Below are 19637 nucleotides of genomic sequence, written 5' to 3'. Positions count from 1 at the left end.
AAAAACATTGGTCTAAGGTAAATCTTGTTTTCCTGGACAGAAGCATTATTCTATTATTAAGCATTATTCTATTCGGCTTCCATATAGCCAGCAAGACACATATTTTTCTGGTCGTTTCCACTCATCACTGTCTTGTTATTTTGTTCACTTTTACATAGACAACACCACCCTACTGCTTTTTCCATTTTGCACTGATTTGTTTAGCACTGTTTTTTTTTCAAGTATTCCATTTTTTTCAATCAATTCAGCAACTTGACCATGTTCCTATATATAGGAAGCTATAAATTTGTGATGTATCAGTCCATGACATAGTAAGTTGAGCTCTGGTATTTTGGATCCTTCGTATCCTTCTCATTAAGGCAGCTATCTCCCCATTAAGATGGATTTGTAAGTTTGAATATATACTCTATATGCTGTTTCATAATTTTCCAGCCTAATTCATATGCAAAAATAAATAATTCATTAACAATAACTAAGTCCAGAACCAAAGTTCACATTGAGGTTTTGAGATGTAACTGAAATGATATTGATGTAATGAGTTTCCAGTGTACAGCATGCCAAAGTCTAAGATATAACCTGAAATACAGTTTTCTAGAGATGTTAATGGCTAAGATTGAAATGTAACTATTAGTGTTTTCCAGCTTATCAAATTGGATTTTTAATTTTGTTCTACTCTGAGAAAATCTCTTCTTTTAAGTTTTTACCTCAGTGACTCAGTTGGTCCAGGCACATGGTATACTCAGAATTACATTGTTCATTGTTTTGTTTGAAGGCTAATCCCACCATCCAGAATGTTTGCTTGGGAGAGAATAATGTAATTGAAGAGGAGCTAAAAGCAAATGGCAATGTCACAGAGTGGGCAGGAGGTGGAGGAGGAGGTGGAGGAGCCACGTTCATTTTCAAGGTGAGGATTTATAATAGCTTGGTTCGTCACAGATTTTTTTTTAAAAAGGCATCCACCATCTTATCAATCAGAAATCATCGAATCACTGGAATTTACAGGAGGGAAGGAGGCCATTTGACCCATTGTGTCCACACTGCAGCCTTGTAGGTTACAGCGCTTCAAGTGCACATCCAAGTTCAAAAATCCAAGCCACTTAAAGAGCCTTAGAAGAAATTTTATTTTTAATGTAATATTCCATTTCAAGTAGGGTTCTGCAAATAGTACTGAATGATGGCAAATGTTTTCTTTCGCCTCAGACAGGGAATGCTTTTGATTCTGCCTTTGGACCGAATTGTGTGGTTCCAGTCGTCTTAATCAGAAAACATGAGGGGAGGATTTATAGTTACAGAAGCTGGTGTGTAGGAGTGCTGGGGAATTTGAATGTCTGGCACAGATCCATATTGTAAGATCTGTGGCACTTTACTGCTGAGTTTACTGCTGAGGCTTATTAGATAAGCCTAAAGTGTTCTTCCTGATAAGAAGCATTCTTACAATTGATTTAAATGAAGCTATTACAATTTCACATCTGCACTGGATATTCTCTTGGGCTTGGTGTCACTGATCACTCCTGTAAGTACATCTTACTTACCATATACTCTGGAAAAGACTTTTATCACCTAATATCTATACAATAGTGTGACCCAAAGGCTGTAATTGCAGCCTCCTGTGATCTTGCATGTTATTGGCAAATCAAAGTCCATGGAATTAAAGGGACATGGATATAAAATTGGCTAAGGGACCAAAAGCAAAGAGGAATGGTGAATGGTCGTTTTTCAGAATAGAGGGAGATGTACAGCAGTATATCAGGACCACTGCTCTTGTTGATATATATCAATGACCTGACCTTGATTAAACAGGGCATAATTTCAAAGTTTGCAGGTGACACAAAAGTTGGAAATATAGTAAACCATGAGGAGAATAGTAATAGACTTCAGGAGGACATAGACTGGTAAAATGGGAAAAATATGGCAATTGAGATATGATGCAAAGACCTGTGGTGAGACATTTTGATAAGAAGAATGAAGAGAAGGATTATGAATTAAATGGTACAATTCTAAAGGGAACATAAGAATAGAGAGACCTGGGACATACATAAATCTTTGAAGGTAGCAGGAGCAGTTGAGAAGGCTATTAAAGAGCATATGAGATCCTTGCTTTATACATAGAGGCACAGGGCCATATTTTCATGTAAGGACAGGAAAACGTGAGTTGGATCCTTTGGCAGCTTCCAAAACATGAAGGGACCTTCAAACCCCATTCCTGCCTTATGTTTGTCTCTGAGAGATGTGGGCAGGGAGGGGTTGGGTTTTGCGAGTTGCAATGCAATGCAAAAGGAATACGGATGTGGATGTGGGTTGGTTAGAAGGTCCACCTTGGTTTTCAGTAACAGTATCCCCGATCCCAGTATTGTTCTTATGCCCAGTAAACTTCACCCCTTTCCCCATTCCACCCCCACCCATGTCCATGCTCCCTCACGCTCCCCATGCCCCTCCATGCCCCCTCGTATTCTCCCCATGCATGCTTCATGCTTGCCATATATCCTCCATAGCCAGTCACCCAGTATCCACCATAGGCAGACCTCAGGATGTCTTTGAAATGGACATTAAAAAAAAACTTATAACAATCTAATAGAGCTGTCATTCAAGCACATTTCATATTGAAAAAAATTCTCTATCAAAAAAGCCATTCAGAAAAATAAATCCCCTCAAATGGTCAATATGTCGTAAAAATAAAGAAACACCTATTCACTTGCCACATCAAAGAGAGATAATCCTTTAATAACCTCTTAAAACTGTGGACCAAAATCTGAACACAGCCCCCTGTTGAGATAAGTGGTTATAACTTTTGAAACTCAGCCAAACATTCATAATGGGTTCAGTGTCAAACAAATCCTGGAAAATATAAACAATTGAGTCTATTGAATCTGGAAAAAAAACCCAGATAGGGCAGAATTTTCTGGCGGGCCGGTTGGGAGTAGGCGTGGAGCCAATCACCGCCCATGATTGGCTGCATGCCGCCATTTTATGTGGGCGGGCCAATTAAGGCCCGCCCAGCATGACGTATGCCTGGTAGCGCTCAACATGCATGTGAAAGAGCGCAGAAGTTTCCAGGAAGCACAGAGCTGCCTCAGGGAGATAAAGTTCAGTTTTATAAAGTTTGAAAAAAAGAAAGATTAAAATTATTCAGACATGTCCCCTCATGTGACAGTGCCACATGAGCTGAGACATGTTTATGAATTGTCAAAATTTTTTTTATTGATTTAATAAAACCTTCATGAAACCTCATCCTGCCCGTGGATGAGGTTTCATGAAAAACGCGAAGGCAGTTTGGGCTCTTTGTCTGCCCGCCAACCTTAAGTTGGATGGGCAGCATTGAGATTAGTGTAATTAGTTTATTAATGGCCTTTAGAGGCCTTTGACAGTTTGGCAGGTGCACAGCCACATCTGGCGCGCGCCCACCAAACAGAAGATCTGAATGATGCATGGCCAATGTCACCACGCTTCATTTTACGCACGTCAAAATTATCCCCATGGTCTTTTTTTAAGCTACACCAGACATCCTGGCAACCAAAGCAGTCCAAGAACAAGTGGTTATCAAGTGAAAGCTGCTGAAGGTTTTTTTTCATTTAAAAGTACTCTGCGCATTCAAGTTACTTCAAATTATTACACAAGAGATTCCAAGCAGTGTTTTCTTCATTTTTAATGCATGATAGCACTTTTCCCAATGGGAAAAGTACTCTAATGAATCTTAACACTTAAACAATACTGGTCAATTTATTGGTCACCTTAGCTTTTCAGGACAGAGCCCTATGATGTATCATTGCAGTTGAAACACGTCTACATCCCAGTACAATATCTAATAGTGACATTTGAAATTGTCCAAAGATTTAATACTTATATGTCAGAATGTTTCTGACTCCTCATTAGGCTCTCCCAAGTGGTAAAGAACTTTCTAATAAGATTGGTTTTATTAGGATTTCCAAAAACTGCACCAGCTTAGGAAAATAGCAGGGAAGGAGCAAGGAAATTTGAACTTTCTATAGGGCTCAGAATGTCAACACTGTCCTCAGAAGAGGTGCATGTGGAGACGTGACCAATGCTTTCTGACCCGCAAAAAGGTTATGCAAGATATTGAGATAGTTTCACCCCATTTCCGCCTCCACTGGGCCTGGACCATAGAGTAAAAAGCAACGAAGTTACGCCAAACACCTAAAAACACCATTTAGGCCTTAGTTGGAGTGTTGTCATTAATTATGGGCACTGCACTTTAGGAAGGATGTCAGATTCTTAGAGCAAGTGCAGGGGAAGTTTATTGGAATGGTACCTGGGATGAAGGACTTCAGTTTTGTGGAGTGACTAGAGAAAATAGGATTGCTGTCCTTAAAGCAGAGAAGGTTAAGAGAAGATTTCATAAAGGTGTTCAAAATTATGGATGGTTTTGATAGAATTGGCAGAAAGATTAGAGAGGATTTGAGGATAATTGTTTTCATCCAGAGGGTGGTGAGGGTCTGAAACTCCCTGCTTGAAGGGTGGTAGAGGCAGAAACCCTCACTGCATTTTAAAAAATATACTAGGATATGTGCTGTAATCTGCAGGGCTACAAACCAAGAGCTGGAAAGTTGAATGAGGCTGCAAAGCTCATTTTAGGCCAGCACACACACAATCGGCTGAATGGTCTCCTTCTGTGCAGCAAATGTTTGATGTTTTATTTAACTGTATTTAAAAATTGTGCTTGCATCCCTGAAATATTCCAGATGGATAATGGAGAACCAATACCATTGCTGATAGCAGCGGGTGGAGGCGGCAAAGCCTATTTGAGTAAAGATTCCAGTTTCCCTGAAGAGATGCTAGAAACTGATTCCTCTGTTCCAGGTGTGAATGGGATGTCAGGTGCTGCAGGTCAGTGATGTCCTTTAATAGCTTCCTTTGCTCTTCTGTAGAATTCACTATGCCTACTGTTTTGGAATCCCCTTACAAATTTCAATACCATTCCCTCTAGTCCTGTATCATATATTTTAGAAGGGAATTTGTATCTATGCTTTGAATGCTAAGATGTCCTCTTTGGCTTGGAGCACCAAAACATCTCTGGAATCATCTCCTAAGGAAACAAAAAAAAGCCAAGCATATTTTTCTTTTAACTGAAGAAGGTCAGCATTAGGCAAAGACAAGTGTCATTGGATTTCTTCCACATCAGCCTGCCCATAGGCTGAAGTCGAGAGTAATGTATTATCACGCAAGCACATGAGTATAAAACTGAATTTTGTTTTCAACTTTATAGTTATTCTAATGTGAATATTCTCAGCTTTAACTCAATTTGCCTGGATCTATTCCACTGAGGTTTTGGCTTCTGGATGAATTTTAGACAGTAAGTTCAGATAGCTTAGCTTTTTATTTTCTTCAAATGTGTCTCTTCCTGAGGGTGGTACAGTTTCACAGGTGTTGGCCACATATCAGAGCATTGCCCAAATGGTCGCTCTTCATGCATGAATCCGTACAGGTGGTCTATTTAACTATGGAAGGCATCACAATCATGCTCAATCCAATCCCCAATCAATGTCCACAAACATTCACTTTCCAGCAAAAGTTAGTGATCAGGCAATTCATAATTTTACCTAACAATTTGAAGGGGGAAGAACTGCTTTCTTCTGTTGTCCTCTTTACTGTTGTCCTCTTTAATTCAGGTCCCTAGAACTTTTGCTTTCGTAGGCCTCAGGCTGAATTGAAGAAGTTTTTCACCTGTTATCAAAAGAATTGTTGTAATGTTCTTATATTGTGGGAATAACATGACCTTGCAAAGCAATCACGCTGTAAAGTTCCTTAATTTATGAAGCCTTAAATCCTTCAGCCCTTAGCCTTATTGATCTCCTTATAATTACTTCAAGTAGATTGCTGACACATTGGTGTTATATCCCATTTCACCAATTCACATGCAATTTGGAATGTCACAAACAGTCTCTCTGCAAACCACTCTGTAGATATTATCTTTGATATGCCATTAGCACTTCAAATCACAGACAATTTAACAAAAACTACTACAGCATAATATTTGTATTTTATTGCCTCAAATATAATTTGTAAATGTTACTTAAGGTGACTTAAAGTAATGTGTAATTTGTGTGACTAATCAGCTCTAAATCATTGGCCTCAGTGTGAACTCAAGTCTGTCCTTCCTTCAATGAATGACTGCAGTGGATCATTGACATGACAAATTAGTACGTTGCGCTTTGAACTAGACAACCCGAATGTAAATTACAATACCTGCTGACATTTCAGCACTGCTTTCCTCCCATGTGGAGTTGCTAATCACAACCAGCCAAAGTGTAAAGCTGAGACAGAATGCTTGGCCTCTGGTAGGTTGGGAGAATGGATATCCGCTACCACATAACCACAAAAAAAGTGCCAGAAACAGTTATGGAAGTGTCCAGAATCTACTGGAATCCAGGGCCTAGAAAGGATCATTGGACCCAGCAATACATTCCTTTTCCATAGATCAACCTTACTTCCTCTCATCACATCCTTCAATGCCTTCACTATTCAGTTGCCTCTTGCATCCATTTATGCCATTTGCCTCAATTACTTTTGATGATAACTTAATCAACAAGCTCAAAATCCTTAATGTAAAAACTGTTATACCTGGCTTCCATTCTTACTCCTGACTTTCCAATTTATAGCTTGTGGCCCTTAGATTAATGGTATAGAGCTAGATAGGAATATAAGCTGTGAGGAGGATACAAAGAGGCTGTGAAGAGATATAGACAGGTTAGATGAGTGGGCAACAAGGTGGCAGATGGAGTTTAAGTGAGGAAGTATGAGATTATTTACCTTGGGAGCAAGAATAGAAAAGCAGAATATTTTTTAAAAGGATTGGAACTTTTAAATGTTGATTCAGAGTGATTTTGGTATACTTGTACATGGAACACAGAGGGCTGAAATTTAGAAGCAGATTGGGATTGGATTGGAGGTAGGCACGCCCGTAATTTCACGTTACTGGCTGTCATGCCAGTTTGGTGCCACAATCTCAATCCCAAGGCATTTTTGGAAAAGCCAGCTCAAGGCCGGATTGGCAGGTAGCCAACTGAGGGAAATTAGGGACAATTACAGGATTTCCAGTCAGCAATGCAGGCAAGAGGCATTGGCAGGCAACCACAGTGGATGCACATTGGGACAGGGTGGGTGCGGGCTATGATTAATCCAGCAAAGGGCCCCCACCCACAGCAGGTCCGCCGAGCTGCAGCGGCAGTCTCTGGCTGTCTGATGGAGCAATTGTCCCTCCAGAATCACAGCCAGGCAGCTGCGACCCTCTTAAGTTTTTAAATAGCTGACCATTTCATCTTTTGTGCTCTCTCTCTCTCACCATCATGAATCAGCAGCTTCCACCTTGGCCAGTGTCCGTGCTGGAGGGCCTCCATTGGCGCTCCATCCTTGGGAGGCTACCCACCTCCTTAATTGGATGATGAGCCCCACTCCTTTCCATTCATTGGCCTGGTCCTTTAAAAATCCAGATGGGCCATGCCTGGAACATGTCACGCAGGTTAAAAGCCCAGAACTGGCCTCAGTTTCAGGTTCACAACCCTCATGGACAGAAAATCTCAGCCAGAAAATTAACATGCAAGTACAGCAAGCAATTAAAAGAAAGACTTACATTTATATGGTGCTTTTCATGACCAATGGGTGTCTGAAAACATTTTTCAGGCAATGAAGTACTTTTTGATGTGTGGTCACTGTTGTGGTGTAGGAATCACTGCAGCCAATTTGTACAGCAAGCTCCCACAAACAGCAATATGATAATCACCAGATCATCTGTATTTTATGTTGAATAAGGGATAGATATTGGCCAGGACACTGGGGATATCTCGCCTGCTCTTCTTCAAAATAGTACCGTGGGATCTGAGAGGTCAGAAAGGGCCTCAATTTAACATCCCATCTGAAAGATGGCCTCCAACAATACAGCACTCACTCAGTACTGCACTCGACTGTCAGCCTACATTTATGTCCTCAAGCCCTTAAACCCAGAACCTTGTGACTCAAAGGCAAGATTGCACCAGCTGAACCATTGCTGACACTTTTAAAGAAGCAAATGGCATGTTGGCTTTTATTGCAAAGGGATTGGAGCACAAGAATAAGGCGGTCTTGCTGTAATTATGCAGGGCGGTGAGACTACATCTGGAGTACTGTGCACAGTTTTGGTCTCCATATCTGAGGAAGGATATACTTACCTTGGAGGCAGCAGAGCAAAGGTTCACTAGATAGATTCCTGGGATAAGAGGGTTGCCCTATGATGAGAGGATGAGTAAATTGGACCTATATTGTTTCCCTTGATAGAGAATTCTAGAACCGGGGACAGAGACTCAAGATAAGTGGCAGAAGGTGTAGGGGGGACATGAGGAAGAACATTTTTACGCAGAGGGTACTGGGTGTCTGGAATTCGCTGCCCAAGTTGGTGGTAGAGGCAGAAACTCTAAACTCTTTTAAAAAGTACCTGGATCTGCACCTAAAGTGCTGTAAACTGCAGGGCCATGGGCCGGGTGCAGAAAAGTGGGATTAGAAAGGGCACCTGGGTGTCCTCCGGCTGGCATGGACAAGATGGGGCGAGTGGCCTCCTTCTGTGCTGCAACTTTTCTATGGTTCTATGGAGCTCGATGAATAAGAGGTGATCTTATTGAAACATTTAGGATTCTGAAGGGGCTTGACAAGGTAGACAATAAGAGGTTGTTTCACCAGGCTGAGGGATCTAAAACACGGAGGATAAGGGGTTGATCATTTAGCACTGAGAAGAGGAAAAATTTCTTCAATGAAAGGGTTGTGAATCTTTGGAATTGTCTGCCCTAGAAGATTATGGATGCTGCATCATTAAGTAGATTTAATGCTGTGATGGATGGATTTTGATTTTTCAGGGGACCAAGAGATGTGGAGAGTGAGCAGGAAAGCAGAGCTGAGGCAGCAGATCAGTCATGATTGTATTGAATCGTGGTGCAGGCTTGAGGGGGCATATGGTTTACTCCTGCTCCTATTTCTTAGCGTTCAGTGTTAGAACAGTTCACCATAATATATAATTTGTGTGCATCAGTTTTGTCAATCACTCCATTCAAAAGGTGAAAAAAGGTTTAAACAAATTACACTAAATGCCTGTCTGTTTTAAAAAATGAATTTAAACTTCCAAGACTTGAGAAGAAATCAATTTTCAACTCATCTTTATTGGTTTTGGCTATCTTTTCTCAAACATTCATAAATGACCATGGTATTGCTTGCAGTGAGTCAGAAGATTTGCTATTTTGGAATAGAGGTTATCTAATTCCATGTAAAAGGTAACTGACCTGTAAAAGGTCAGTTTTTATTAAATCATATTACCCTGGTGCTTTGGGATTAAATTCCACAAGTCTCACAGACTAGTGGCTGCAAGACCAGGCCAGAGGCCGAGAATTCTGCGGTGAGTAACTCACCTCCTGACTTTCCAAAGCCTTTTCACTGTTATAAGGTGTTGGGTGTAGTTCAGTAGGCCTTACTAAGGTATTTGTAGTCTTAGGTGGTTCAACAGTAAGTATGTATTAACTACTAGAAACTATATACATAGGTGCAGTAAAGGTCCAAGCTGGGAGCTGCCTCCATGCTTGCTTCTACACATGGCTCTGTCCAACATTATACTGTGTGGACAGAACTGTACTTAGTCCTACGTTAACTCTTTATGTGCCAAACCCTTATACTACATCCACAAAGCACAAGTCAGGAGTGTGGTGGAATACTCCCCACTTGCCTGGATGAGTGATATCTGCAAAACATTCAACAAGCTCAACACCATCCAAGCTAAAGCAGCCTGCTTGATTGGAACCTCATCTAACACCTGAAACATTCAGTCCCTCCACTACCAATGCACAGTGGCTGCAGTGTATACCATCTGCGAGATGTACTGTAGCAATCACCAAAGCTCTTATCACAGTACCCACCAAACCTACAACCTAAACCCCTAAGCTCCATGGACGCCCCCAAAAGAATCAGGGCAGCAGACACTTGGGAATACCACCAACTGCAAGTTCCCCTCCAAGCCATACACCATCCTAGTTTGGAAATATATCACTGTTGCTTCACTGTCGCTGGATCAGAAACCTGAAATTCACTCCCCAGCTGCACTGTGAATATACCTGCACCACATGGGCTGCAGTGGTTCAAGAAGGAAATTCATCACCACCTTCTATCAAGGGCAATTAAGGATTGGCAATAATTGCTGGCTATGCCAGGGATGCCCACATCCTATGGACGAATAAAAAAAAAATCTGTCCATTATTTTATCAAAAGTGTATTAGAAAGAAACTATTGTATGGAAATAGGTTGTTTGGGCCATCCAGTCTGTGGTGATATTCATTCTTCACATGAGTATTAATCCTGGAAATTGGTTGAGAGTCATCCTGGACCAGATGACGCAATCTGCTACTGCTTCCTTGAGAAGCTGTGCCTCTATCTACACTCCTTTTCAGTTAAGCGCAAGAAAGTTCTGCTTAGTTGGGAGAGCAAGGACAGGTGTGGGTAAGCTTCCTAGCACGTCCTGGCCCTCCCACAGAATGAGTGTGTCCTTTCTACTCCTCCCATTCCTCCAAGTAGCTGAAGTTAGTGGCGTTTGCAGCAATGTGTCTAAGGGACAAAAATCTAGCCTCTTTGCGACAATAAACTCATGAGTAGTAGATGATATCAACAGATAAACCTTTCAGATATTTAAAAGAAGCACTTGCCTTCAGTAATTTCCCCATGGTTTGTGGGTAGGAACAAGGCCTAGCAAATGGGGAACTAAAGGTACAAAATTGAGGCAACATCCTGGCTCCACTTTGGCCACATTTGGATATGTTAATGGGGCTTTCTCTTGTTTGATATTGGAACTTACCCTACTGCCTGCCCAATGATAAATTCCTAGGGTGGGATTTAATGGCCTCCATAGGCAGGATTTGGAATTGAGAGGCAGTGTGATTAGGTAGGAAGGTGCAGGGTGGAGATCCCACCCCCTTCCCACCTTCCTCCGAACAAGTCCAGGGCAGGAAGGCTCAAAGATGGCCTTCCTGCCTGGAGGCAGGAATATCTTGATGGTTAGGTCTGGTGCCTAGGAAGGAACTCTCTCCTTGCAGGGCACACCATGCCTGGTGGAGGCACCCACTAGCAGAAGGGAGAAACCCAGTGTAAAACCTCTCATGACCTTCAAATCAACACCCCCCCCCCTCCCCCCCCCCCACCCACCTCGCTGGGGGCTTCCTATCTGGCCCTGGTGAGTTGGCTTTACTCACCTTTATTTGGGCTCCATCACTGATCACGGATTTAGGCCGTGCTGCCAGCCTCTGACTGTCCAGCAGCTCTTCAGGGTGGGATATCCGCCCCACACCAGGATCTCTGGAGGTAAATTATCCTCACAGGAGCCAGGAAGCCCAATGGCGAGAAGGTAAATGCCCAATTGGGACTTATTCCCATAGGGTCTCCTGAAAATGGCCACAGCTGTACTGCCACTGATTTTCCATTAATTTCTGGGTTGGAGAGGAAAAATCTTTGCAATCATTCAAGAAGCAATTAGACAATTTGATGTGGGATTGTGAGAAGAATGAGTAAGTGGCTTCCATTATTTTGTGAATTTTCATTTTCAGTCATAAGAGAAAGCAAATATTAATCCACCTACTTCGTACTGTTACCCGTCCCTATGAACAAATCAAATCTAAGTATTTCATTCAGCCTCAACAGTAATTCTGAAACCTTAAAGAAAGATCACCTTATTCCAAATTTGACTTTAACATTTCAAAATTGTCCTAGCTTCATAAAAAAAAATCAATGACATTTTGAAGTGCCTTCCACTGTATTTTATGTATAATATTTACCCTCCTTTCTGCTTGTTTTCTGATATTATCTATGACATTACTGAACATTGCTATTCTGACCCTAAGCTCTACCCTGTAACTCTAAGCACAGAAATACAATGGCATTCAAGAGAACCCTTTAAGATAGCTTTTTCCTTACACCTTAATAGAGACCAAGGCTGTCAAAAGCACAAGAACCTTACAACTGCAGGACATCCCCAAGTGCTTTACAGCCAATGAAGGACTTTTGAAGTGTGGTCCCTCTTGTAATTCAAGCAACCAATTTGTGCACAGCATGATCTCACAAACAACAATCCAATTATTGACAGGATAATTTACTTTTGGTGGTGTCTGTGGGATTAATGTTGGCCAAAATACCTTACCTTCTTAGAGAAAAGTGCCTTAGGACCTTTTTCATTTATGTGTGATGGCACATCACATCTTGGGGGAGGTAGTGGCATGGTGGTATTGTCACTGGACCAGTATTCTGGAGAGCCAGGGTAATAGTCTGGGGACCCAGGTTCAAATCTCACCACAGCACATGGTGAAATTTGAATTCAATAAAAACCTGGAATTAAAAGTCTAATTATGACCATGAAACCATTGCTGATTGTCGTTAAAAAAATAGTAATCAGGTTCACTAATGTCCTTTAGGTCTCCAGACCCACAGCAATGTGGTTGACTCTTAAAATGCAATTAGGGATGGGCAGTAAACGCTGGCCTAGCTAGTGACACCCACATTCCATGCACAAATGCAAAAAAGGAGCTTGAATTAATGCCTCATCCAAAAGTTGGCAACTCAAGAGAGGGCAATACTCCCGCGAAGCTGCACTGAGATGTCGGTTTAGATTAGTTGTTCAACTCTCTGGAGTGAAGCCACAAACCCATGATTTTCTAACAGGGGCAGAAGTGTTATCACTGAGTCAGGGTGAGCATCATTAAACATATTTCAGATGTAGGAGCAAACATATTTTGATTGTGGTTTGTGCTGAGTTACTTAGGGTTTCTAAAACTGAACTCAGTGTCCCTAGAATAGAAAACAAAATGACTCTGGAAAGTGATCAGGGAAGAACCCCTGTATGGATATAGTTCAAGGATAGAATCAGCCTCAGCAATAATATGTCGCCATGGCTGAAGTGACTGAGGTTGTGAATTTCTTCACAGTTTTCCTGATCAACCAACTATGATTCTGGTCTTAAGGTAGTTTAAGACGACTCTGTAGAAACCTTGGAAAATGACCCACAGTTGGGAAAACTTCAGGGACACATATTCCTTTACTAGCAAGGCTGACATTCCAAGAATGGCCATTTTGAATGATGTACCCCAAAACCTGTGGAACCAGCAAGAGTACATCTCAAGAAACTGAAGGGACCAAATAGAAAAAAAAATTGCATGAAGGCCTTGAATAAATTTAAAAAACAGCGCCCTCGCCAAAATTATTGATGCTCTGGAGAGAAAGCTGCAGCTGTGTAGTCTATGCCTGTATTGTTGCAATTTACTTTTCATATTTATTAATAGCACACTCCCTGATGTCATGACATATTTAACAAATAAATTATTGTTAAAATTTCACTTACAATCTTTTAATGTTGAGTTACACACGTTTCTTGAATTATATTCTAAATTAATCATTTCAAACTGCTTAGTTGCTCACTACCAGCACCAGTGACATACACACACACACACACACACACACACACACCATTTTACCTTACGGGCAACACTGACACTCTTGAAAGATGTTGTCCATTATTACCTGATGCATATTAATTATTTTGCACAGTGGAATCTCCTTCATGTACTGCATCTTAAACGTCCTATCACAAAAGCTCTATTCTTGCTAAGGTATGTTTCGTTATAAATTTAAACCAACTTATTGCAGAATGTTTCACATGATATAGTTACTAAAAACCCTACTTTATCCAGTCTGATCTATATAAGAAAGTCTGGTTCATCATCAACATGAGTACACCACTTGTCGTAGGGACATTAATGACTTCGGGATGCTCAGTCAGCCGTTAAATTGGTTGTGCATTGCCTATTCATTTTAACAAATGTCAGAGAGCAAGTGAAATTTGAAATACTAAACAATTTATTGTTTCAATTATAGTTATCCAGATTATTATAATGAATTCATTAAGAATGTTCTTTGTAATAATTTCTATCCATGATACCCCATGCCGTGACTGTCTGACCTCTATTCTGTGAAAAAGTATTGAGCAGAAGCCAGGCAGTTCCTTATTCAGATGATGGGAGGAAGGGAGGCAAAATAAGACAGAGCATCACACCAGTGAACACAAGTGTCTTTGGGTTGCAGGCACACTGACACTGGCTGTCCTCTGCTACCTTAGCTGACTAGCCTTTCACAGAAAGGTAGAAATTAGGAGCGGGAGTAGGTCATTCGGACCTTCGAGCCTGCTGTGCCATTCAGTATGATCATGGCTGACCTTTTATCTCAATGCCGTACTTCCACGCTCTCCCCATATCCCTTGATGCCTCATAGTGTACAAGCATAAACGGTGACAAGTGGATGCTCACCAATGGTAGAAAACATTAAAAAGGATCCTGTCCTCATCCAACTCTCAGCCTAAAAGTTCCTACTCATCATTGCAGTTCCGTTGAACTTACTGGATAGTGTTCTTGAGATGTGATCCTCATTGGCAAGGTCAGCGTTTATGGCCTGTCCCTAATTGCCCTTGAAGGTGGTGGTGAGTCACCTTCCTGAACCGCTGTAGCCCATGTGGTGTAGGCACACCCACAGGTGGTTCCAGGATTTGGATACAGCAACAGGCAAGGAACAATAATATAGTTCCAAGTCTGCACCTGAAGTGCTGTAACCTGCAAGGCTATGGACTGGGTGCTGGAACGTGAGATTAGAACTGGCAGATAGATTTTTTTTCAGCTGGTGCAGACACAATGGGCTGAATGGCCTCTTTGATATGCTGTAATTTTTCATGGTCCTATGGTTCTAAATCAGGATGGTGTGTGATTCGGAGAGCGACTTGCAGGAGATGGTGTTCTCATGTTGCTGCCCTTGTACTTCTTTGTGGGCCATGATAGATTGGTTATTGTGTTTTTTTTGCCATCCTACATAAATCAGCTAATTTAGCACAGAACATGGTTTACACCTGGAACCTTACAGGCCTGTTAAAAAAAAATGTATTTATCTAGTATCTTTCCAGCCTCCAGATGTACAAGGTATTTTGCAATTAATTAATTAATTAATTGGTCAGTTGTGTTGTAGGCAAACATGACAACCTGTTTACGCACAGCAAGGTTCCACATATAACAAATTAGGTAAATGACTATATAATCCATGGGTCTTTGTACCACCAGTGAGCAGTTCATGTGAAAACTGAGCCATCAAGCAAACTCAAGATCATTCTTAATAGTAATGTACAAAACAGGGAACATTTTCACAGAAAACAAGAACTAAAAATAAATGAGATTTAAAAGATGTGAAATGGTGCAATCTGTTTTAGACTGTTCCGAAGAAGAGTCATATCAGACTCGAAACATTGGGCAGAATCTTCGGTTCGGCAAGGTGGGGGGGGCTCCCTCACCAAGAGGCATAAAATGACACACGGTGAAATCGGGCGTGCGTCCCAACATCACCGCGCATCATTCAGATTTTCAGTTCAGCGGGCACGCACCTGAGTCGGCTACGCGCCCGCCGAACTGTCAAAGGTCTATTAAGGCCAGTTAACTATCAATTAAAGCAATAAACTGAGCTGCCTGTCCAACCTTAAGGTTGGCGTGCGGCAAAGAGCCCAGGCGGCCTTCACATTTTTCATGGAACCTCATCCACGGGCAGGACCAGTCTTCATGAAGGTTTTAAAAGGTTTGAAAAAATTTTTAATAAAATTCATAGACAGTTTCACATAAGGGGACATATCCTAAAAAAATTTTTTTTCCCTATATTAAAATTTTTTAAACTTAAACTTATCTCCCTGAGGCAGCTCTGTGCCTCAGGGAGATTTCTGCACTCTTTTGCATACATGCAAAAGAGCGCACTGCCTGATTCAGGCAGCCCCCACCCCACCCCGCCAACACAGGGAACGCTCAGCGCTTCTGAGTGTGCGTCATGCTGGGCGGGCCTTAATTGGCCTGCCCATGTAAAATGGCAGTGCCCAGCCGCGCACACCCGCGCCCACTCCTGCACAACCCACCCCCCCCCGCCCGCCCAACGGGGAGAAAATTCTCCCCATTAACTCTGTGTCTCTCTCTCTCTACAGATGCTGCCAGACCAGCTGAGTTTTTTTCCAGCGCTTTTGGTTTTTATTTCAAATTTCCGGCATCTGCGATATTTTGCTTTTATTTTACTGTTTTAGACTGTGGCATGAACAAAGTGTATGGAGGCCATTTGGGTTCCATTTCTTCCCTGTAATTAATGTCCCTTTTATGTTTTTGTACAGGGGGCGGCGGTGGTTGGAGTGATGTCACTGTCCTGCTGTGGTCTGGCAAATCGCTGACCGAAGGTGCTGAAGGTGGACAATCCTGCCCACAGGCCATCAAGAAATGGGGCTGGATAACAAGCGGAGGCTTTGGAGGAGGAGGAGGAGCTTGTACAGCAGGAGGAGGAGGTGGAGGGTATATAGGTTCGTTATAGTTTGTTATCTGTATATGTACACTAGCTATCACTAAAGGAATGTGGTTTACAGTGATTGGACGGAACAGATTTTCTAACTGAATGTTAGCTGTGGGGTGTATTATTATTAGCACTTGGTTGATTGTTACGAGGCTGGCTGACTCTACCCCATATTGCAGCATTACCTTTACTCACATAATATAGGTAAGCCCCAGTCTATTTTAAGCGTAGCTTTGCAAACTTACACGAAGTACTGTGACTGATGGGTAAATTTAAACGGATGTGGCCATTTAAGGCTAAGTAGCCATATATGGAGATAGGAAATGTCAGTGATCCATACGAAGTTTGCAAATATTCTCATGTACGGACTCGAGGCGTTGGCTCTGTCTTCCTCTCTACAGATGCTGTCAGACCTGCTGAGTTTTCCAGCATCCGCAGTATTTTGCTTTTCTGTCTGGACTGTAGGTTTCTCTCATGCCTCCTTGTAGCCTCTCCCCTTTAATTTTGCTGCAGTGTGGCATAATGCCTCATGCAATGCCACGATGGCAGGGTATTGGGATACGGATTCTCGTGGGAATCCCATTTCAGTATTCACTGAATAAAAGCAAAGTACTTTTTGCTGAGGTAAGAGAGAAAATCAGAGAGCAAGAAATATACAACCACTAGTGGACAGTGGCATGTGTGCCGTTTAAGGGCAAATGTTATTTCTCAGCATGAGTTTTTGCTGTGACGTGGTGTCCCTTCACCATGCCACATTTTTCAGAAGAAATATCAAGCTGTGCACAGGGAGAGGCTGTGCTGGAGGCCAGTCAAAGGCTGATAATTATCCAAGTTGTCAACTTGCTGGGTTTTAAGTATTTTTGAGTGGACTCCAACCCCGGCTCTTAGCTGACCAAAGTTAAATGGACGCATCATTAATCCTGTGACCCAGCCTCCTCAAGGAGGGCTTGTAAAGGGAGACTGCTGTTGCTGAATTTGTTTGCAAAGTGTGGGTTGTTTTATCAGCTACATCTTCGCATTATTCCTGAAGAATTTGTTGCTGAAAATGTGCCATTTTAAAAATTTGTTTACTTTTGCCTTTAATTTGTTTCATTATTTTTGTTCGCTGCTGCAATTTTAATAATATTTAAAGTGATGAAGCTCAGAATTTCTTTGGAGGCTCTAATGTGTTGCATGACCTGGATGAGGAATACAATTTCATGAGGGGCAAACGTAAGAAAATAAGAAAGATACAGGAGTAGGCCACATGAATTATAGCTCCTCTTCTACCACAGCTTCACTTTCCTGCCCTTGATTCCCTTTGCATCTCTAGAGCCATTGATCTCAGTCTTGAATATACTCAACAAATATAAGTGCAAGGAGACCAATATATCCACATACATCATTACGCTAGGACCTCCTTGTTACACACCTTACCACAACGACCTACACATATCACAAGAGAACTGTTCTTTGCCACATCCAGTTCACAAGGGGAGCAGTCACCCTATGTGTTGTGGGCTGATCTCAAGACAACTTACAGGAATGGGTCATACCATCTGTATACAGCACATTTTTATGGCGCTGGATCCTCCTAATCCTTCCCTGGTGACAAATGCCAATTTGGCCAATCAGCTGTCCACAAATCATGAGTGTTTGAAAGATGCAACCCCTTCATTATTTTAATAATATGTGGGAATACTCCGAGGTCTGGCAGCATCTGAGGGGAGAAACAGAGGTAACGTTTCAGACTGATGACTTTTCTTTAGAATTGATTTCCAGCATCTGCAGTATTTTGCTTTGTATTAATGGTGATCACTTTCCATGTGGAAAGGTATTATCAGCTGAATATAACATATGATATTTCCCAAATGCCAGGTTTCCCAATAGTGCAGAGCAGCATAGATGGCAGTCGTGTACTGCACAATGCAATAATGTCACATACGTGATGGATGTATACATTTTGCACTGGTTTTTGGCCACACATGAATTTCTTGCCCCCTGTTTGACAGCAGGCTGTTGAACAATGGGGAACGCTACTACTCTGCATGACCCTGTCCTATGGACACTTCCTATCAGGGCCCACTAGATAGCAGTTGAGAACAGGAAGAATGGCAGAGTTTTTTTTTCAGATATCACATCATTTATTGTTGTCCTGGTTGAGAAGAGCTAACTCAGCTCAAGCTGGAAATCAAATGTGAGATTCTCCTGATATTTATAGCTTCAAACCAAACAAGGGGTATTTATCATTAAGGATCCATCTGAGAAGCTGAAGTGGTTACTTTGTAAAATCATACTTAAGTCTTGCAGAGGTAATGTTGCTGAAAAATTATATCTTGATTTTATATTCTGTTTTTTTAATTAGTAAAACAGTGTCATGTGATTGTTTTATGAATGAAAGGATGACAAGGGAATTGAATCATGTCTGATTAACTACAGGGGGAAATGCAACTGAGAATAATCACCCTGAAAAAGATGGTGGCTGTGGTGTTTCTTATATTAGTCCACTGGGTGAAATATACACCCCACCACTCGCAGGTATGTGAGAGCTGTGGACAGTTCTATTATTGTAATGGGATGTTATCATTAACTACCTGCAAGACACAACGGACTAGCTTTTCCACTGGACATTATTTTAACACTGCCAATACCCCACTCTGGAGTGTAGGTAATGCTAGTGTTAAAATACTGGAGATTGGAAACTTGGGCAAAAGCCCCTAGGTCATCATCAGATATTCCTGGTGTATTGAACTTTTCTCGCAAATGATTGAAGATGCATCAAGAAAAGTATAAAGGAAATTGGGTGCATTTGTTAATGGGCAGGTGATCTTAACCAGATTACTACCCAAATGGTGATGATCAAACTGTGCCCCAGTGTAATTCAGGCATTTTTAAACCACTAGGCTCATGTCATTGTCTTCAGTGCACACTGTCTCTTGCTCTATTTGTCTGTTTCTTAATTTTCCTCTTCCTTCAGTCACTGGTTCTGTTTCTTCATTTTTGCCTCTGGGTCTTTAGCTTTCTATTCCTCTCTGTGTCTCTTTGTTTCTCAGAGTCGCAGATTTGTTACAATGCAGAAAGAGGCCATTCGGCCCATTGTGTCTGCACTGGCTCTCCGAATGAGAATTATGACTCAGTACCATTCTCCTGCCTTTTCCCTGTAACCTTGCACACCATTTCTATTTAAATAATCATCTATTGCCCTCTTGAATGCCTTGATTCAACTTGGCTTCACCACATTTCCAGGCTGTGCATTCCAGATCCAAACCACTCGAGTGAAAAAGTTTTTTTTTTTCACATCGCAT

At 41.7% G+C, this 19637-nt stretch overlaps 1 protein-coding gene across 1 annotated transcript in view; it reads left to right on the top strand.

Moving 5' to 3' along the window:
* LOC121288717 (ALK tyrosine kinase receptor-like) overlaps nt 1-19637 on the top strand; it is a 172655-nt gene that overhangs the window by 46385 nt on the left and 106633 nt on the right. The window contains exons 5-8 of the mRNA XM_041207475.1: nt 773-904; nt 4698-4842; nt 16181-16363; nt 18772-18870. Of these exons, the coding sequence (XP_041063409.1) occupies nt 773-904; nt 4698-4842; nt 16181-16363; nt 18772-18870 (559 nt within the window). The remainder of the gene's footprint in view (nt 1-772; nt 905-4697; nt 4843-16180; nt 16364-18771; nt 18871-19637) is intronic.

Source organism: Carcharodon carcharias, chromosome 2 (assembly GCF_017639515.1).
Source record: "Carcharodon carcharias isolate sCarCar2 chromosome 2, sCarCar2.pri, whole genome shotgun sequence".
Lineage (NCBI taxonomy): Eukaryota > Metazoa > Chordata > Chondrichthyes > Lamniformes > Lamnidae > Carcharodon > Carcharodon carcharias.
Note: the sequence above shows the minus strand (reverse complement) of the source record. Positions and strands in the feature narration are given on the sequence as shown.